At 35.7% G+C, this 22997-nt stretch overlaps 2 protein-coding genes across 3 annotated transcripts in view; one reads left to right on the forward strand and one right to left on the reverse strand.

The window, feature by feature from the left end:
- Positions 1-2377: 2377 nt before the first annotated feature.
- On the reverse strand, positions 2378-19377 carry Fancb (Fanconi anemia, complementation group B). Its single transcript, XM_013032134.1, is given in 10 exon segments — positions 2378-2607; positions 2609-2890; positions 3377-3614; positions 3726-4150; positions 6294-6469; positions 9477-9599; positions 15193-15285; positions 15942-16094; positions 16492-17494; positions 19317-19377. Coding segments are annotated over 9 exon segments (2553 nt in total). The 5' UTR covers positions 17422-17494; positions 19317-19377; the 3' UTR covers positions 2378-2474.
- Positions 19378-19762: 385 nt separating this feature from the next.
- Mospd2 (motile sperm domain containing 2) overlaps positions 19763-22997 on the forward strand; it is a 35875-nt gene continuing 32640 nt past the window's right edge. For both annotated transcript variants that reach the window (XM_013032190.1, XM_013032191.1), the window contains exons 1-2: positions 19763-19882; positions 20049-20118. In XM_013032190.1, the coding sequence (XP_012887644.1) occupies positions 19874-19882; positions 20049-20118 (79 nt within the window). In that variant the 5' untranslated portion in view covers positions 19763-19873. The remainder of the gene's footprint in view (positions 19883-20048; positions 20119-22997) is intronic.

Here is a 22997-nt window from a genome sequence, read left to right on the forward strand (position 1 = left end):
CCTCAGGTCTGTGGTCAATGGAATTTTCTTGCAAACATAGACAAATGAATCTCGAAAATGACAAGAATGTCATTTCTTATTTCTTTAGGCTTAATTTTTCTAGTTTGTAGAAAGAAGAAAGAATATTCTGGAGCCAGGCACCGGTGGCTCACACCTATAAAAGTCCATGAGACTCATCTCCAAAGAACCACCAGAAAACTGGAAGTGGCACTGTGGCTCAAGCAGTAGAACATTGGCTTTGAGCTGAAAAGCTCAGGGTTCAAGCCTCATGACCAAGAAAAAAAAGCAACCCCTCTCCAAAAAAAAACCCAAAATATTCTGGAGGACAAATCTAACTTGCAAAAGTTTGGCATTTTGGGGGTGGAATGTGGCTTAGTGGTAAGAGAGCTTGCCTAACATGCATGAAGCCCTGGGTTCGATACCTCAGTATACATAAACAGAAAAGGTTGGAAGTGGCACTATGGCTCAAGTGGTAAGAGTGCTAGCCTTGAGTTCAAGCCCCAAGACTGGCAAAAACAAAAAACAAAACAAAAAGTTTGGCATTTTTACTTTCCTTACAGATAATTACAATGAAATCCAGTTTAGGCTTTCGATAAATCATAGTTTAGAAATTTTTTTCTAGTTTACAATTTAGTTGCTATCATTTAGACTTGGTTGTTCTTTCAGAACATGTAAGAGAGAGTTGCAAAAAACAATACATACTGTTTCTAGATTTCCACAATTAAACTTGAGTATGTTCTAGCTCCATTTGCAAAAAGTCTGAAATATTTTTCCATTGCCAGAGATGAGACTGGAAAGTCTATCTCAATTGGCAATGGAATTTTAGAAAAAAAGACAGCATTATACTATGGATAATCATAAATATGAAGACAAGAAACATATGTGTATGTAGACATATGTATATGTAGACATATAGATATATATATAGATAACATTTGTATTGTAAGAACATTAGGTGTAAGCCCTACTGTAGGATGGGGGAAATTAGCACTTCATGGCTGTGAGTATAAGATACCATTTTTATAATCATCTTTATTTCTTCCAACAGAGAAGAAAACTACTATCTTACTTTAGGATTATAAAGTAAAAATGGGTCAGGAACATTTCTTCTTGCCTATATCCCTTTTATTTGGTCACATTTCCTCTCCTGACACTATTAGTCCAGAATTACATTTTTTAAAAAATGACTTAGTTGAATTTTTATCCTTTGAAATTACTCTCACTAGATTTCTTATAAATCAAATCTTCGCTGAAGTGAATTTTCACTTATTTTTAAAGTTCTCAGTCCCTAAGGAGCACTATATTCTTTGAGTTATTTTGGTTAGGATTTTATAATTTAGTTTTGCCTAGAGTTAGGATTTCAGATGATTTAAAGCATTTTTAATTTTCCTTTTAGTAGTAACTCGTGAAATATACCTAGCCTTTTAGAAGATATATATTTTTCAGGAAAATAAAAGTCCCCAAATTTTCATATTCCTATAGATTCACACCATTTTAGAGAAGCTATCTAATTTAAACAGTTTCAAAAACTAGTCTCACTCAAACATTGCTATTTAACTTTCCAAAGAAGCTTGAGATGTTCACAGAAATTTGTGAATCCTGACTATCATATTTAAGTTACTCACCAGAAGTTCTTTCTTATTCATTAGGTTTCACTAAGTATGTCACCAAGAAAGAGATAAAGAGATAATACTTAGATAAAAATACTGTTTTATCTTATCTGTCTCCTCTGAAATGGTAAATCTAAGGCAGGTTTTATCAATGTTTGAATTATTGACATTTTGGGTTGGGTTTTTCTTTTTTGTGGGGGAAGGGACTGTCATGTGCAAGGTAGAAAATTAGCAATATCTCTAGCTACTTTTTTTTTCTTTGTCGATCGTGGGGCTTGAACTCTGGGCCTGAGCACTGTCCCTCACCTCTTCAGCTCACTTGAGCTACCGAGCCACTTCCGGTTTTCTGGTGGTTTATTGGAGATAGGAGTTTCACATACTTTCCTGCTGGGACTGGCTTTGAACTGTGATCCTCAGATCTCAGCCTCCTGAGTAGCTAGGATTACAGGCATGAGCCACTGGTGCCCAGCAATCTCTATCTATTTCTAACAAATAGATGCCCATAATAAACCCCTACTCACTCCTAGAGGGAAAAGGAGGCCACAGATGCTGCTAAACCTCCTACTATGCACAGGAAAGCCTTCTACAACAACTGATAATACAGCCTAAAATGTCACTAGTATAAGTTAATAGTGTCTTATCTTGGTTTTTATGAATGTCCATGTAACAAAAAAAAAATGTCCCCAGACATTGTCAAAGGTCCCTGGTAATGAGAGGTAGGAATTCTGGGGGAAGGCAAAATGGCACCACAGGAGAACTGCTACTCTATAAAGAATACAATTTTATACATCACCTAAAGATTGTAGTAGACTACAATAGGTTCTTTTTTTTTTAACAGAGGCATATAACAAGGGAACAAAAACTTCATGTCAGTGAAAAATGAGTCATTTTCTGTGCAACAACATCTGATTGCAACTGAATCTCAGGTAATTTCAAAGTCATTGCTCTGTAAAAAGAACCACTCACTTGTAAGTTCATCTTCATCAGTTTCTCCCTCAAATTCATTTCTGTACAGATGGTTTACATCCTCTATCTGTGGTGAAGTTGTCATGGTACTACTCTGTTCTTTGTTTGCTTCACATTCTTGAACATAGCTGCTTTCAAACTTATGTAAGGTTAAGATACTACAAGAAGCAGGGATAAGTATTTCCTTCTCCAGAGTTAATGCAGAATAATCAACTAGCAGATCCTCACTTCCTGATTTTAGATTTTGAAAGAAACATTCTATAGGGAGATGTCTGATAAGATTATGAAGACACTGGAACAAAACTGTTTGATTCCTGAAATAAAAAAACAAACATAATTTACCAAATCAAGGCAACATAAAGCCATAAAAAATACTGTTGTCATCAATTATTATTGATTTGCAAACAGCATAATCACAAATAAAACAAAACCGCATATGATCATTGATAAAATTCTGACTACAGCCTTCCAATGTACATAGCCTATTCCAATTCAGTTAATAATATTAACCAAGGTACTTCCTGATTTTTATTCCTGAGTAGTAACATCAATAAAATAGGTTTTAAGTTCCACTATGGAAACAAGGTAAAAGGAGATTTAGTGGTGCACATAAACGAAACTCAAAAATTAAAAGATACCTTTTTAATCTGTAAATAGTGCCAAATCAATTCATTTACCATATACCAGGTATGGCTCTGAATTGTCCCACAATAGTATCAAACTCTTCACGGAGACCTCATGCTCACTATGTTCACACATGCTACCTTTCTCTGGATTGATTCCAACTTAAGATGCATTACCTGGTATATATTGTTAAAATGCCTTCAAATTGTGTTCTTTGTTTCCACTTGAAGAGTGTCCCATAGACATCTCTTGGCTCTATACAAACGCATATTTCTGGAAATTCTTTGATTACTTCACAATTCATGTATTCTACAAGCCACATCTTCATTAAATTCAGGGCACTGTCAGATGATGTGACTTGAAAACAGTTTTTGTTCAACGCTGTGAGAAGTGCAAAAAGATCTTCTATATGCACTACAAAGAAATAGTTCACAAGTTCTATCATTAAAATCAGTGCATTATCAAATCGTCTCAAAATGTTCTGATTCAATTAAGTATATGATTAAAAAGTATGTACAAAATTACCTGTTGGTTTCTTCTCTGGAAATGTCAGTAGGAATTTCTCGTTTGAAAGATCTTCAAGACTTATATAAAGTCTGCCACATGAAATAAAGCGATTTTCAGGACTTTTACCATTTTCTCTCTCCTTAGTTTGTAGTAGCACAATACAACAAAATTTATTCAATGATAAAAATGGTGAAAATGATGTCACACCAACAATTATCTCTTCACACTCTTTCTTAGATGGCTGTTCACCAACAAAGCTTTCCTCTTTCTTGTGAGGCAACTTGATCCTTTTTGCCTCAGATCCTATTTCATGTGGCTTCACTTGTGGTGCTGAGAAAGAATCCGTAGTCAATCTAATCACCTTATTTTGACAGTTAATTAACCGAGAGACAGGATTATAGGTTTTATCGATTAATAGCGATAACGTCACATCATTCAGGGAACTGAAAAAAATAGAGCATGGCTTACTCTATAAACTCTACTTTTAAAGTCAAATAGATGATTAAATACTCATATAAACAACCAAAAATCCATTCTCTTTTTTTAGGAAAATATTATTTCAACTGTAAATGTAATGAATGATTTAGAGAAAATGGAAATTATGGAAAGAAAATATGGAAAGCAGAGAAATATATTACGTAATACCAAGGATAAATCATCAAAATCGAACATACTGTTCAGTTTCCTCAAAATATACATTAGAAGACCATATATATTGACATACATACACACACACACACACACACACACACACACACACACACATACAAATCAAGTCTGATTTATAGAACTTATATTGGTCCAGGATTTATGTAATCAATTTGAAATTGAGACAAGTAGGAAAAGTAAACTTCTACCAGGGTTAATTTCTGGTGGGTAATTAAATATATTTTAAAGTCCTTGGGTTTTTAGGTATACAATGATACAGTTACAGATAAAATAGTATAATACCTTTCATGCTTTAAATCTGGGGGTAGGGGTGATGAATGAATGGAGATATATATGAAACAAGATTAGTAATAAGTTGTTACTAGAGTTCAATGAGGGGCAAAGAGAGCTCACTATAATATTCTCTTGACATATGCAAAGTTTTCTGTATATATAAACATTTTTAAAGAAAGTTTGCTAAACATATTAAGGAAATAAAAAAATAAGGGGAAAATATAAGAAAATAAAAAATGACCACTCAGTCGGCCACTGGTGGCTCATACCTGTAATACTAGCTACTCAGATCAGGAGGATGAAATCTGAGGATCTCTATTTGAAGCTGGCCCAAGCAGGAAAAAAATCAGTGAAACTCTAATCTCAAATTAACTAGCAAAAAGCCAGAAGTAGAACTATGGCTCAAGTGGTAGTGCTAGCCTTGAACAAAAAAGCTCAGGGACCTCAGTCAGCCCTGTGTTCAAGCCTCAGGACCAGCATATAAAAAGACTTAGATCTGGAAAGAGCAAACTATAATTATTGTAAGCTTACAATAATTATAAATAGTAAAGAAAAACCAGAAAGTAAATGATGAGGTTAAACAGGTGAAATAGGCTAAGTTAGTAAACAAAAAATAGACCAGAAGGTACTACTTAAGACTCATCAAGATATGAAGCAAACACAAAAATATGCTAAGCAAGCCGGACGCCAATGGCTCACGCCTGTAATCCTAGCTACTCAGGAGGCTGAGATCTGAGGATCGCAGTTCAAAGCCAGCACGGACAGAAAAGTCCATGAGACTCTTATCTCCAATAAAAACCACTAGAAAACCAGAAATGGCACTGTGGCTCAAGAGGTAGAGCACTTGCCTTGAGTTGAAGAGCACAGGGACAGTGCCCAAGCCCAGAGTTCAAGCCCCACGACAGACCAAAAAAAAAAAAATGCTAAGTAACATAGAGTACAGAAAGAATTAGCCTAACAGGATTTCCCAGACTGCATGGAATTCCACAGAGATAGTAGAGACAATGAAGAAGCTTCATTACTTGAGCTATACTTCCAGCTACTGATGATCACTTATTAATTTCATAAATGCCATCTTCTTCATAATAACTTGCATAGATACTTGCACAGCTGTGTTGGCCAAGACAAATGGCTATTAAGTCCTAAATATGTGGCTAGTGTCAACCTCATGCATTAGAGATACAAAATACAAACTGAAATTTAAAAGTATATGAAAAAATAAGCCTACAGTATCTTATCAATAATTTTTATACTCATTATATGTTGAAATGACGTTTTAGATATATTGAATTCATCAAAGCAATAAAATTAACTCACTTGTAAAATTTCCTGGGTGGCCTTAATTTCTTTTTTATTGTTATTATAAAGGTGTTGTACAGTATGGTTATAGTTACATATAAGTTAGGTAATGGGTACATTTCTTTTTGAACAGGGTTACCTCTTCCCTGGTTTTCTCTATTTTTCCCTCCTGATCCCCCCATCACAAGTTATGCAGTTCATTTTCAACATAGTATCTAATGAGTATCATGGCTGCATTTGTTCACTCTTTGTCCCTCCATTTCTGTGCTAATTTCAATTAGACACTATTAGTGTAGACTCCAAACCAGAGGGTAACAAGGTGTCATCATGTTAAAACTTACTTACACCATCAAAGAAGATGTGGTTTTTACTCCAACAATTAAATTATCATCCAATACACGATACCATATCTTCTCTATTTGCTGGTCTGAATGATGAAAAACGTCTGGCAACTTTTCATTGAAGGTATTGGCAGATTCTTCTTCCTCTTCTCCTTCCCCACAAAAATGAACAAGAGGTACCTTACAGAAAAAAGTTTAAGTAGGTGATTACAAAATGCACTCAATATAACAAAATGAAATAATGTAAATCAGCCTTGGGTTAGTGTTTATGGCCTAAAAACACCAAATAAAGTATAGACTATTATATATTTAATTATATATAATTTAATAAAATAAAAATTATGAATTAAATGTATATACTTATATGCATATATTTAACTATCTACTCAGAAGCATGGAATGATGAGGACAAGACGGATTATTCAACATAAAAGCAGCAGAAATATAATTCTATAGTCCATTAAAAATAGAATGACAATAAAATATGTACCATGGGTATAATGAAAGCAATCCAGTCTATACTTTTAAAACATTTTTATTAGTATATATTGGTTGTATGGGAGCTGAGGTATTGCACTGTGACAACTGAACTGAACCCATAACTGTAGTTTTGTATTAACAAAACTGAGTAAATTATATTTAGAGTTCATAAAATTTTTTGCTAGATTTTACTCTTGAAGTCCAAGCCATACTCAGTCATTTTCACGCATGTATAGATTATAATTACTGATAGAAATAGTAAAAGTAGTAGAAGTAATAATACATAATATATACTAAGTGCTTACTTCATGTTATGAAATGTTCTAAATGTCATTCATGCATCAATTCATTTCACTCTTACAATAACCTTAGTTATCTTAGGTCAGTTTTATTGGCATTTGTATTTTAGGCAACTTGCCCAAGGTCATGTAGCAATCAAGTAGTAGAACTGGGTTTTACCTGAAACAGACTGAACACAACTTATCCATTGTCTCTATCTGGTAATTACTTAGTAAAGAAAGGAGTACTTATACAATAGTGGTGATTCTGCCTGTAGTTGTAAGATCTAAGGTAGGCTATTTATCTGAATCCTAAAGAAACAGTTAACACATGACAATAGCAATTTTAAAAAATTGTTTTCAAAACGAATAAGTCAAATACGGACACTGAACATAGTGGCTTTAATGTATTCATTTCTTTCATATTTTTGGTAGTGCTGGGTTTAAACTCAGGACTTTGCACATGCTAGAAAGGAGCTTTGTTATTTGAGCCATGACTCCGGGTGATAAACTAAATTCTAAACATTCATTTCTCTTTCTAATATTGGCAAAATTATTGGGGAAAGTTAAGGAAAGGAATGAGGAGACTTTAACAATGAATTTTGTGGGGTCCCCAGGAAATTAGAACAGTAATATGTAAATGCAATATTAATAGGATAGCATTAATAGATTTATAACCTAAGACTGAAATATAGATGCAAGGCATACACTATGACAAAAATACAGCTGATTTAGGGGAAATTGGTTAGGTATTGAAGTGACTTGAGGTACTAAAATATAATAATAATTTTTTCTATGTTTAGGATTTCTTATTTATATTTTTTATTCTGGTCTTTATATATAATTAATATCTATAAGTGTGATTTTTATGAATTCTGATGATTTTTTCTAACAATTTATTATACTGGTATGAGTAAATATAAGATACATGAAGAAGTTCTTATAATGGTCAGCTACAAGGAAAAAAAGTAAAGTTATGACATGAAGATAGAAAGATTAAGAAAACAAAACAACTTCAGGACTTTTCCCAGAAGAATAAATGCTCTTAGAAATGAACAATGCCACTGACTAAAAGAAAACTTAACATCCTAATGAAATAATGTCATTGCCAAAGGATAGTTGTGTAATGCTTAGTATATTCTATTCAGAAATTCAGAAAATATATATTACACTGGAATAGCTTCTACCTAAATCATACAAATTGTAAAGTATAGGTATAGCCATTATGGAAATCAGCATGGAGGTTCCGCAAAACAACGAAAAATGTACTTACCTATAACCCAGTCATAGCACCTTTAGGCAAATACATGAAGGACAGGTATATGCATTACACAAGAAAGATACCTGCATACCCAAATTTATCACAGCTCTGTTCACAATAGTCAAACTGTGAATCAGCTACAGTACCCAATAATCAATGAATAAGTAAATATGATACACATACACATACAATGAGGTACTACTGAGCCACAAAGAAAAATAAATATTATATCATGCATAGGGAAATCAATAGCAACATCAAGTTAAGCATGATAAACCAAATCATTCTTGTTCTCCATGATCTGGAGATTAACTAATTGCTGCTGCTGATAGTGATGATGGCAGTAATGATATTGGGATGTAAAAGTAAAAGGAAGACTAGCTCTAGGAGATCATCAATGGGAAGAAAGAAAGAAGGGGATACAGAGAGGTGATAAGCATTGAAGGACACACACACCATACATGCATGTACAAAGACAGCATAATGAAACCCAACAACCCAACACAAAACTGTTTTCAAAAGTGGGGAAAAGGGAGAGAAGGAATGGGAAGTTGGTGGAGGAGGTGAATCTACTCAAAGAATACTGTGTGCATGTATGGAAATACCACAATGAAACCTTTTCTTACTAAATTATATATGCCAAGTCCAAAATAAAATAAAAATTTAATTGTTAAACATTTCTAAGCAAAAAGATTTATTTCCCAAGCTTATTAATATTTCACTAAGTGAGATTTTATACCCTACAGAATTACATGCAAATTGGCAAAATAACTGGCTCCTTAATCAGATGCTTCTTAAATCATAAGAGTTTGCCATTATGGGCTGGGAAGGTAGCTCAGTGGTAGAGCACTTGCCTTGCATGCCTGAGGCCCTGGGTTTGATTCCTCAGCACCATATAAGCAAAAAGAAAAAAGCCGGAAGTGGCGCTGTGGCTCAAGTGGTAGGGCGCTAGCCTTGAGCTGAAGAGCTGAAGGAGAGCACCCAGGCCCAGAGTTCAAGCCCCACGACCAGACCCAAAAAAAAAAAAAGTTTGCCATTATAATCCCTGTCACTTTTCTTCTTGATGCACTGAGCAGAATTTCTACAAAATTCCAATTTACATAACATCTCAATTGTTTGCAGATCTTCAATTCATAAAATGATGAAATAGTCACACGATTTATTTTACCTCCTCTATATTTGGTGCACTTTCATCTCGAATCACGTTTATTAAAGTTTTCCAATATTTTAAAATAAATTTTTCCTTAAGCAATAGAAGATCCTTGAATCTCTGAATTGCACCCAAATATACCTGTAGAAAGAAAAATAGTTACCAGAGACATAATTTCAAATGAAACCAGACATATCCTTAATTCATGAAACGCTTTCCCCCAATGCACTATCCAATTCATTTTTCTATAGAAAAGCAAAGAATAGTTCTCAGAGTAAAACTGTTTTATTTATACATACTGAATTTCTATTATAAAAGAAGTACTTTCTTGCCAAGTAAAATATAGCAAACAACTGTACTATAGAGTTTATGTATCAAACTGAGAGCACACCAATGCATTTGCATTCATTTAAGTACTCATTTAAAAAACTTACCATCAATATGAATAAAAATCAAATTTTTACAACATGCTTACCATTACAAAAAATCCCATGGCCTTCTTCCTGAAACAATTTCAACTTCAAAAAAATCCATACACATAGCAGATCTCATCATGAATAGAAATGATTACTTTGAATTTGACAGTTTTAAATTTTCTGTTCATGGAACCTTTACAGCAAAAGTTTAAAGATGCCACCGAACAACTTCCTTGTAAGTTTATTTGTATGCAATAAACTAGGGCTACAGTCAAATCTACTGGGAAAAAATTACTGAAAACTAATGGAAAGAAACACCACAAATTTAACTCTGAATTAGGCAGAGAAGTGCATTCCTTTTATCATACCCCATAGATTTCATCACAAAGGATAAAGCATTCATGAAATATATTTTGCTACTGAAAATTTAAAGAGTTGTGTCACTGAACTGATAGAAGTTGTTTCATCTCAGATGGATATCTAAGGCTGTTTAAGTATTAATCTGGCCTTTAATAAAACATGTTTTTCTATATTTAAAAAACAAAATGCAATCCCTGTTTGGATTTCTTTATAATTAAATTTTAAGGCAGGCAAGTTTTGTTGTTTCTTTTAAAATCAATGAATAGAAGTTGGAGGGTGAATAGAATTATTTCTATATCTTATCTCATTATACTAAGTATATAAAATGTCTAGCTAGTATTTTAAAACATCTCATGTTGACCTAGTTTTGTGGGTCCCATGTCTCTCACACTCCATCACTAATTTGCTCAGAAACTGGTTTGGGTAGAAGATCTAACCAAAAGCACATAGCCAAATACTCTGGTTTCTCTTCAGATTGTATAAATCTTTCACCTTTTACCAAAGGAATATATAGCCAAATCTGAGCCGCTGGATGGGAGAGAATAGGATAAGGGATGACATGGATAGACTGAAAATGAACCCTTAGAAATTAGCAGTGGTCTTTCTTCTTTCTTCATCTCAGGATATCCCCTTCCCCATGACAAAATGGGGAATCACTAGACAAGTTAAATAATATGTCATGAGGTTTTTGTTATAAAACTATAAAACAAAAATAAGCACACTGTAGAAATTAAAGCAGTAGAGAAGTGTACCTTGTTTTCTTTTTTTAGAGACTCAATCCCATTTGCAAATGCAACAGATTGCCCATATATATTTTAAGGGATGTTTGCTTTCTCCTTATGAACAAAAACTCACCTAAAAGCCAACACAGGAACTCCAATACAGGAACATCCTACACAATGTGACCCCAGACCTTGCATTCTGTCTTTTAGTATGAGCTATCATACATACACACAGAAGAGTGCACAATATAGAAAACAGTGTACACACTAAAGTGAAGTTAAAACCTGTATAACTACATCCAAGTCAAATGGGTAGAGCTGCCTGGGGCCCTGTACAATTGTGAATTTCCCCTTTTCCCCTGAAGGCAACACGTCCCTAGCTCCTTTAAGATAACTTCCTTGTTTCTTTTCATAATTTTGGCACCCCTCCATTCGTTTGTAAGGAAGGCATTTAGAGGGTTTTTTTCCTACTTTGTTTCTGAGTCTTTTGGATTATAGCAGCATTCTATGTGTATTAGGTTACAAAGTAATTGCATATTTTTTTATGTATATGCTGCTTCTGGGGCTTGAACTCAGGGCCTGGGCACTGTCCTTGAGCATTTTCACTTAAGACTAGTGCTCCACCACTTAAGCTGCTGCTCCACTATTGGCTTTTTGGTGATTAATTGGAGCTAAGAGTCTCATAAACTTTCCTGCCTAGGATGGCTTTGAACCATGATCCTCAGATCTCTTCCTCCTGAGTAGCTAGAATTACAGATGTGAGTCACCAGGACAAAGAATAACTGTAGACCTTTAATTATCTGACAATATTCCATTCTGTGATTATAATTTACTTTTTTTTTATTGATACAGATTTGGGTTATACCCAGTGTGGTGGAGTATTATAAACAATGCTATGAATATTCTTATGTATGCTCACAAATTGCCAAAATGTTCTACTCTACCTACAATGACTGACTAGAAAACAAACTTCATAGGAGAAAAAACAGTGTAGTACAATGGACTCTAGCTGTAGCATTGCCAGCCATTTGGCCTTTCTGGGTCTTCATTGTTTCCTCAGTCTAGATGACTGGTCAGTCTCTGAAAGGCCTCCTTATACCTGGAATTTTACTAACTACATTGATAGCTATGGATTGTCAATTATCTCTTGTCCTCTACGTCCATTTGTACCTACCATTCCTCTATATGGTTTAAAAATCTTTCATATACCTCTTCTTTGTCTTTGCCACTTTTTGAGATTTTTTTCTAATATGTTTGCTTTTGCTATTTTGTTCTGTGTCTCTTTCATCTTGTTTCCTGTTAAAGTGATCTGATAAGGTTGGGATTTTTTCATCCCAACACGGTTTTTAGTTGACAGTGTGTTGGTTATTTCCTGTGAATAATGAAAATGACAGCATTGTTAGGGATGGCGATTGTAGCCCTAGATACTCAGGATGTCGATATCAAGGGAGTTCAGGTTAAAGGCCAGCCCTGGCAAAAAGTAAGCAAGACACTGGCACAACCAAAAAAGGCTGCAAGTGGTGGCATTCACCTGTCATCCCCGCAATTATAGAAGTGTGAACAGGAGGATCTCAGTCCATTCTAGCTTGAGCAAAAATGTGAGCTCCTATTGGAAAAATAGCTAAAGCAAAAAGCGCTGGGTATGTGGCTCAAGTAATAGAGTGCTTGCCTAACAAATGCTAGCTCAAACTCTAGTGATGACAAAAAATTTCTTCTTTGAATTAAAAAAAAAAAAAACTCTTGTGGATTCCTATGAGACCCAAGATAAACATGGTATCTCAAGAGACTGATTTGTTTTTGCCCTGTGTCTAGAACATTGCCACTGCCTCCAGGGCAAAAAGAACATCAATATTCTGTTCATCTCTCTGAGTTACAACATTGAAAGCATTCACTTGATCATTTGTTCCTATACTGTCAGCTTTTGAAGCTTTTTTTGTCGGTTGTGGGGCCTGAACTCTGGGCCTTGACACTGTCTCCGAGCTCTTCAGCTCAAGGCTCTAGCCCTTGAGCCACAGTACCACTTCTGGATTTTTCTGCTTATGTGGTGCTGAGGAATGGAACCCAGAGCCTTATGCACGCAAGGCAAGGATTCTACCAATGAGCCACCTTCCCAGCTCTCAGCTTTTGAAGCTTTTAGTAAGAGTTAAAAAAAATTCATCCACCATTTTAGGTTTTTGTTTGTTTTGTCAGTCATGGGCTTGAACTCAGGGCCTGGACACTGTTCCTGAGTTTTTCTCCACAAGGTTAGTGCTCAACCACTTTGAGAAACAGCACCACTTCTGGTTTTCTGGTGGTTAATTGGATATGAGAGTCTCAAGGGGTTTCCTGCTTAGGCAGTCTTTGAACCGCAATCCTCAAATCTCAGCCTCCTGAATAGCTTGGATTATAGATAAGAGTCACAAGCACCAGGCCTTAAGTTGTTTATAATCACTAGCACCTGGCCTTAAGTTATTTTTAATCAGAAGAACTAGTCCTACTTCATAAATGAAACATTTCATAAAGCTATACTTTTTTTTTAATCTGTCATGGGGCCTGAACTCTGGGCCTGGGCACTGTCCCTCAGCGAGCGCTCTACCACTTGAGCCACAGCACTACTTCTGGCTTTTTCTGATTATGTGGTACTGAGGAATCAAACCCAGGGCCTCATGTATGCAAGATAAGCACTCTACCACTGAGCCACCTTCCCAGCCCTAAAGCTATACTTTCATATGCTATGCTGGCATAATTATTAAGCCAGTATAAAATATACCTTATTCTTTTTGATATATGTACAGTATTCCATGCTTCCAGTATAGTATAATCTATTTATCATAATCCTAATGATGGGAAAGATTTGACCAATGCTGTTATTTACAAACAATTAACAATTTTGTAAAATCATCTGGGAATAAACCTCAGTGGTAAAGTGCATGCTTAGCATGTATGAGACCCTAGTTCCAATACTTAGTACCAAAACAATTTTGTAAATGAAACCTAGCCAACTCTTCTGCCCCAGCTAGCTCCAAACCATGATTCTCAGATTTCAGCCTCCCTAGCTATTACAAGTATGAGCCACCACCAGAGAGGAACTGACAGAATATTCTATCTTGCCTCAGGTCCCAAACATAAAAGCCAATTGACCATGGACTGAAACCTCTACAAATTGTGAACAAAAACAAATCATTCCAGTTTATGGTGGGTCTTCTTATGTAACACTTAAAACTGAGCAATACAGAATATCAGTATGAAAGAAGTGGCATCATTACTTTAACGACTTAATCATGTGGTTTATAAGACTTTGAACTGACTTGTGGGAAGAATTTGGAAAGGCTTAGAAATGTGGACTAGACTGTAAGCAGAACTTAATGGGTGATTTTTGTGGGAGCTCAGAAGACCAGTAAGAATACAGAAAATTACAAGACTGCTCATGAGTTCCTATGGGAAGGACTCTATCGAGAATTGTACTACAGGCTATGCACCATTGTTACATTTTGTCCATGCATGAAGCTAGAGTGAGACTAAATTCAAAGCTGACAGAATAATTAATATACTGAAGGAAATATCAAGCCAGCTCAACATTCAGGGTGCAGCATGAGTTTGGTGAACGGCTTTTAGACAAATTTGTAGTGAGAATTGGCTGCAAAATACCAGAACAGAGAGATCTGATAGACCTGCAGTTCGGGTCAGGAAAGCTTATATAAAGTTGGGACTAAAACAGCCATGGTTTCTGAAGAGATTAGTGCCATTAGAAGTCATGTACTTAATATTAGGATGGTAGAAAAGATTCCTCATGCTGGGTGGCTCATAGGTGTAATCCTAGCTACTCAGGAGGCTGAAAGCTGAGGATCACAGTTCAAAGCCAGCCTGGACAGAAAAGTTCCTGAGACTCTTAACTCCAATTATCCAGCAAAAAACAAAAAAAAACAAAAAAAAACCACAGAAATGGAAGTGTGGCTCAAGTGGCCAATCCAGAACATGCGGCCCTGAGTTCAAGTCTCAGTACCAGCAGGCAAAAAAGAAACGTGTCTTTAGGGTTATTTCAGGAAACTAAAAGTCACCATCTATCTCAGGCTCAAGTAGGTAAAGAGTGTTAACTCAGTTACGCTGTTGTTCCCTAAAGAAGAGATCACCACTCTGGTGCTGTTTGCAAAATCATCTAAAGCAGTATTTGCTTTATACTAGCACCTTTCTTTCAATACTCTTTACCTCATTTCCATAGTGTTAATCAAAAAGGAAAAGGATAATACAGACACTAACTAGTATTCTGCTTTGCAGAGGTGGAATCACCAAACAACGTTTCTCATCGTATTCGTCAAATGAATCCTCTTCATTACACTCCACTGGTTCACTCTAATAAAAAAAAAAAAAAAGGTTTTTAAAAAAATTTAAAAACTGAAAGTTTGAAATAAATTGAAAATTCATGAGACTAACAAACTACAATTATAGTTTATCTAGTCAAAGGACAGTTTATTGTGTTATAAATTATTCCATAAAAGGCAAATTATATATTTTCTATAGTGTCTTATAATAGAAAATAATACTATGGCAACTACAAATACCTGATAAAATTGGTATACTACATTGCAAAGTGTCAGCTCATTCATTTTCTAGAAAATTCTAAAGTATTTTACCTAGGGAAAGTCTTTTACAAATGAAAAATCACTGGAAAGATTGCTGCATAGATCCAAAACTTCAGGGGCATAATTTCTCTTACATTTAGACTTTACGATACTTTGAATCATTACTTCTTTTGAAAGGACATTTCATATTATTTGATTCCTTAATACATATTATCATGTTTATTGATACAAAATGTTATTCTTCTGAAGTACAAGTACATTTAATTTATAGTTCTACTTCCTTTGCGTGGTGGTATTGGGGAATTCAACCCCTTCTGCTTGGTAATCAAGCACTATACCACATGATCCACCAAGCTATTCCTACATACGTAATTTTTTAAAGCTTACTTATGGCTCTTAAATATATAACAAATAAACAGAACTTACTGAGTAGTTTATGTCACTCATATCTGTTAGTTCAAATGAAGTCAGGCAATCTGAATTCAAGGAATCCTTTAAAAGGAGCAGCACTTGTTCTCTTCCATTTCCAAGAAAGTCATCTACCAGTGCTAAGCTAAATTTTTCCCATTTCGCAGTAACCTGAAAAAAATAAAACATTAAAGGAAGAATAGGAAAAAAATCAAATGTGAAATAAATTAATATTTTTTGCTTTATGTAGTTATAATTTGTTCCTTTCTGTATTACAAACAAGAAAATGATAACATAAAAACTAAAATAATTATACAGAAGGATAAAAAACACAAGAAATATACTCGTTATCTTGCCCATGTAATTGTAAACCCTCTGTATGGTATTTTCACAATAAAAAAAACACAAGGAATTATAACAACTACATAAAGATAGTTAGACTTAGCACTTTCTAGAGACTATCAGTCCTGATTAGACTGTACAACACCGTAAAATCCTGTGTCAAAACCAAAACACACAACCAACAAAGCCAAAAACTACAAACTGAATTATTATTTAAATACTGTACCTGAAAGTCCTTTTCTGAAACAGCACAAACTTGATTGGATCTAAATGAAACAATGAAAAATAAGCTTCTTCCACTTGGGACCAAAGGTTGAACTGTACAAGGACCTTCAAATGGAAGCTGGCACATACTTTTCGGGATCCCATTGTGAAATAAAATGAGTTGATTCACTTGAGTAAGGGCAATCAGAGACATTCTTAACTGGTTGTTGACAATCTCAGTTGTACAGATATGAATGTAAGTTACCACATTAGTATAAGCAGGAGGAATAATATAGGTATCACTTAATACTTTTTGACTTTGAAGAGAATACACACAAAATTTGCTATTACAAGCTTCAGAATCTGATTCTAAAGGTTTTCTGGTATATTCCATTAGCCCCAATAAAACTATACCTAGATTTTGAATCTCACCTATCCACAAAATAGAGGAAAAACTAGCTGATATGCTAATGATTTTGCCAATTTGGGAAGAGATACAGTAGAGTGTGTTGACATATTGCCATAAAAGTAAAGGACCATTAAGGACTCTTACAGTCTCATTCATTTCATAGTCTAGACTAAAACTCAGGCACTTTTCAAACTTATTGTTGCTGTGGAGAAACAGTAAACAATATTCAAAAACACTGTCCAATTTTTTGTTTTGTATCAAAATATAAGGGAGATTAATTCCAGTTCGTAAATCTGACACACAATTGCAAAATATAATTTTTAAATGAGAGCTTTCATTCTGTATGGGAAAGAATCCAGTGGACTTCAGAGCAAATGTTCTGGTTTCATTATCAAATGCCATCTTACTGACATATAATATGGACATCTCTGCAGGCATTTCATCTGAAAAATTTCCTTTAGACAGCTGAAAAATAAGGATGTCTCCATTATAACACAAGAGCCTTTCTTGTTGATTAAATGACATTGTTAATTTGTTGGTCATTCCACAATAATATCAAATCTCTGTACCGACACAGCTTTCAAATACAAACTGATTCCAGTTGATGCTTTAAGTCCTAAAAAAGAAAGGAGAAAAACTGCCATGAAATAAGACAGAGTTGAAAACAAACCACATATTTCTGTTAGCAAACTATCACAGAAGTATCTTCATTGCAGTAAGTATATATGTCCACAGTTCTATACTATTGTGACAATGTATTTTTGTTAGTTTTGTTGGTTACTTTTGAACACAAGAATTAAATGAACAGAAGAAATAAATAATTGCAATCAATCATTCATATGCATTCTCTGCTAAGTACAATACATGCAAAATTTCATTTAATGTTTACAATTATTTTCATAAAATAGTATTATTATCACTTTCATGTGAAAATCTTATTTTAGAAAAGACAGGAAACTTTCCCAAGGTTGCAAGAGTAACACACACTTAATAGTCCTAATCAACAATGGTGCTAGACTTGGATATAAGGCTCTCAACCTCTAGTCTACACTTTTTTCCCCATACATTTCCCTATTTTCAACAAGCAGGTTATAGCAAATGAAACTTGAAAGCTTGTTTTAAAACAAAATAAAAATCAAGATAACATCCTGTAAATTGAATGCACGTATCAAAACCATGTTCTTGCCAGGCACCTAAAATGGCTACATTCCCTGATTGCTTACTCAGGGTATACAGCCAGATACTATATTCTTCTCTACACAGTAGTGCTAGGTATTGTTCTTAGCACCTTTGCTTCACTGTTTATTCCACATGATATCTTCATGCTATAGGCACTATTAATATCCCATTTTATAGATGAGGAAACTGAGGACATTACAGGATTTCCTCAAATGTCTACAGATATGAAGTGACAAGAGTTGTTCAGAACCAAGTAATCTAAGTCAAAAGTAATGACTGCTAAATGTTGTAGCCAGGGGGATGAATATCAGCATAGGGCATCAGATCCAAAAGGAAACTTTAGTTATAATTCAAATATTTTTAAGGATATTTTCACACAACTTTTCAACAATGTGTTCCTATGAAAAGATAGACATATAAAACAGTCTGGGGCAAAAGATGTTAAAGTGCCATAATATATCTGACTACAGATAATGAAAATATGTAAAACGTTTAAAGTTTTTCAAAATTTTCACTGTCTCATAAAAATAGAAAATGTAGACATATAAAACAGTGTGGGGGGGGAGATATTATAGTGCCATAATATATCTGACTACAGATAATGAAAATATATCAAATATTTTAAAGGATATATTCAAATACATTTTCAACAAAGTGTTCACTTTTTCTCATAAACTATAAACCTATAAAACAGTCTGGGGTGAAAGATATTGGAGTGGCATACTATATCTGACTCAAGATAAGAAAACATGGGGACTGTTATTACTTCATTATAGTTTCCACTCCAAAAATGGAAGCCTTTATCAGTCTTAGTGTTGTTGACATTCTGCTCTAGGAAACCGTTGTGTGCTGTCCTGTGTAATAGTGCAGGCCATTTGATACTATCACTGAATTCTATGAGTAGGAACGAGTACAACCACAAATGTCTTTCCAAATGCCTAATCTTCCTCCAAACAGTTGGGAGCTACCTTAAGTAAACCTAAAGACACTTCACTTTTAATTTCAATTTATAGACGTGTATAAAGAGTTCAAAGATCTCAAGGCCGTTTCCTTGTTAAGCAGCTCTCAGTCTGAAGAGAGAGAATCCCTGGATATACAGCAAGCTCTTCAAAACCAACTGTTCCACAGAGTAACAGCTTCAGGCCCAGGGACGCCGGATTCTTTCCGGTGCCTGAGCATGAAGGGGGCAAAGTGCGAATCCAGTCCCGCTCCCCACTCCTGGAAGGCCCAACGGGAAAATTGTGTCCTCTCTAGCCTACCTGGGCGACAGAGCCACGCAACGGATGTCCCACTCGGGTGACAGGGTTTTGTGACTCCAAACCTCCCGCCAGCGCGTTGCATCCTGGGAGGCCCCGCCCAGAGGTTGCGTCAGACGCTGAGGAGGCGGAGCTTGCCATCCTGCCCAGAGTCCGTTGAGCTGGGAGGCTGGGGAAAGAGGTAGCACCTCCCAGGGAGGGTAGGGAAAGCGAATGGCAGGCGAGCTTTCTGGGGCGGAGCTGTAGGGGGAAGTGCCAGCGAACTCACAGCTGGCGGAGGCGGGACCGCAGTGCGGGGGATTCTGGAGGGAGGAGCCGTAAGAACAAACGAATAGAACCCAAGCTGACAGCCTAGTCTGGCCGCCTCCACGCCCAGGCGGCCGTGTCCGATTGGGCCTTCTTGTAGCCCTTCCTTCTGTCTTCGAGTGTCACGCGACCGCCTCCCCCTCCCGCCCTTCTCTGCCTGCCTCTGGGCTGGGCTGCTTGGGGGATGAGATACTCGGCTGTCAGTGGTGGAAGGGGCGAAGGCTACAACTGCAATCACATCCGCGATTGAGATCATGGCCGAGGTAAGGAGTCCAGCAATATTGCAGCCCTCCCCCCCCACCCTGCCCAGGACACCGAACCTCCCTCTGAGGCCCAGGGCCGGCACGACCACATCCAGATGGGCTGAAGTTGAGGGTAAGCCGGGTGATGAGCATAAATATCTAAGATCCTGTTGTGTCTTCCATCCAGAATCAACCTCAGAATAAAGCTAAACTCATCTCTGAGACTCGGAGGAGATTCGAATCTGATTATATGACAGGTGAGCACCGGGTTCTTGGGATTTAGAAGAGTGTACAATGAGCATCCCCAACTTTGCTAGTCTTTGTGAGTGTCCCTGTGGAAGGTGTTGGGGACCCGTTTTACCCTCACAAGAACAATGCTCTGCACATTTCAAAGGTTTTCTTCTTCATAACATATGATGTCTACTGCTTCAAGTGAGCAGATGGTGCGTCCCTCCGACGCTTCCATTAAAGCGTTTAATGTAAGTTCAGAACCTGCGATGTCCCAGTCTCCTCGTGTTTCTGGAACTTCAGGAGACTTGTTAGGCCCACTACACAGATGACATTGCCCATTCCTTGGTTCTGGTGCTAGCCAGAACCATGTTTTTCACCAGAAAACTGGAGAAAATAAGCGAGGAAGCTCTCATAGTACTCTTGATGTATACTTAATTGCATATGCCAGTTCATTTTCTATTTTGCCTAATTCCATATCGGAGAACCCACAATGTAAACTTTCCAGTACTAGAACAAATTCTATGAAATTCAGAATTGATTTATTGATTGAACCTTTGGGATCCAGGTATCAAAGATAGCTATGCTGTGAGGTTACTTAACTGATGATTGACTATTCGTATAGTAACTAATTACAACATACAGAATAAGTTACTATAAATATGGATTTTTAAAACAATCTTCTTTTCTGCCTCAGGATTGATTATAATCCTGCCCCTGTCACTCTATGGCTTACATACCTGTTCTCAGCCCATTTCCATGTTGGTGAAATGCAAATAAGGTTAGGAGGGTTAGATGAAGGAGTATATATATTAAACTAGTATTGCTCAATATATAGTAGGACATATTCAAGGAATATTTTGCCTCAGCATTCATTTTGGTTATTGTGAAAGGAGTTAACATTAGTAATGAGCAGAAGTTTCCTACAACTTTAAAACTGGGCTAGATTGTGCATCACTTGATGACCGAGAACAAATAAGGAAACCTGCTCTAAATACATTCATCAGTAAGTATTTTCATGCCTCCATGCCAATTTTCTTCACACTCCAAACTTTGCACCAGAGAGTTGCAAAAGCATTCGATTCACTTTTAGCCTAGAGATCTCATTTCTAATAACATCACTGGTTCCAGTAAGAAGATAATGCTAAAATTGTTTCTGTAGAAATGAAACTCATATTAATACAATGTATAGTATTTTAATAAAGTAACTCAGTACTAGACCTAATGAATCGATGACTCAGCAATAATAAGCTACTCTTGCCTAAAGGAAGAAGCAGAAAACAGGCAGTAATTTAGCAATAGACAAGGTCTTAATGGTCATCTTGGGTCAACCTTCTTATTTAAAATGAAGAAAGTGAGGTACAGAGAGATTAAGCAATTTTCTCAAAATCCCTGGTATTAATTAGTAGCTTGACTAGTGACTAGTGCTCAGCCCTTCTAGACTTTACTATAGTAATCTTTCTGTGACATCATGATGGCAAATTATATCATGTCAGTTCCTAGCTTGAAATGTTCAGTGTATTCCACTGTACTTAGAATAACATGGGGCCCTACAAGCCCATACCTGAGCCAATTTTCTCTTACCTTTCCACCTCACCTGTTACTCTTCTTGCTAAGTACAGATTTTATTTGACTACGTCCTGCACTGAGAATATACTGTACATTGAAACCCTGTATGCACAATTTGCACTCACATAACTGAAGCAAAACTTAATTAAAAATACTTACTCTGAAAATATGTGACTGATACGATTTCTCTTTAAGTTCCTTTGAAAAAAATACAATAACCCACAAAACTTATTTAACTTCCTTTAAAAAAAATACAATGACCCACAAAACTGACATCACAGTCTAAAACATGACTACACAGCCTTGTTTGTTTCTTCAAACAAAATGAGTCTGTTTCCATCTCAGGAACTTTCTACCATTTCTCTCTGCCTAGAAGGCTTTCCTCAGTCAGTGTGCATGGCTAGGTTATCCATCCATCCATCCATCCATCCATCCATCTATTTATCTATCATCTATGTGGTCTTTTTCAAGGTTGACATGTATATAAGAGACCTTCACTATTATGAAGTAGCTTCATTGTCCTGTGTATTTTCCATTTTACAACTGTTAACATAACCTGTAATTTTCTTGTTCATTTGTTTGTTTATTATTCATTTCCTCCAATAGAAGGTATGTGGGTTTGGTGGCAGTATGTAGAAATTCAGAGCAGAGGCCCTATGTATCTTACACAGTTTACAATAAATATTTATTGAATGATTCTAGTAAAACATAAACATATGTTTTAGAAGAGCAGTTATTCCAAATGTAAATCTGTCCTAAATGGCTCCCTTTCCCACTAAAATCTGAAAAAAAGCAGTCCTCACAATATGTATAATACACATAAGCTTAATTTCGAAGTAATGTACTATAGGCCATTAAGTATAAAGAAGGATTTTTTCCTTAAATGTATATTCTTCATTATTTATAACAGTTATAAATACTAATTTAAAGAATTCTATGAGAATTAAAAATAAAAACCTTTTAAAACTTTCCAGCCTTAAAATTTGCAGTTGTTTCCTGAAATAGAAAGAACATTTGATGAAGGTAGAGTTTGAATATGACAAAATATTGTGTTGTTTTTTCAAATTTACCTGTGATCACCCTTCTAGTCTGACTTTTAGAAGTTAACATTGTTGTATAGAACATCCACTTTCCTTTTTATTGGTCTTTCATAGTCTCTAATACCATCAATGATATTTTGTTCCCAAAAGGCTTATGGCAGACTTAAATAAACATGTTTTTCCTAAAGAAAAATATTTATTTTCTGCAAGTGTATGTCTTCAATCATTAGGTACCCTTCAAAAAGTCCTAGAAGTAGGTTCTTGGGAATCTCAAGCACATTTTGTGCACGTAGAAATTG

Source organism: Dipodomys ordii, unplaced genomic scaffold (assembly GCF_000151885.1).
Source record: "Dipodomys ordii isolate 6190 unplaced genomic scaffold, Dord_2.0 Scaffold150, whole genome shotgun sequence".
NCBI lineage: Eukaryota > Metazoa > Chordata > Mammalia > Rodentia > Heteromyidae > Dipodomys > Dipodomys ordii.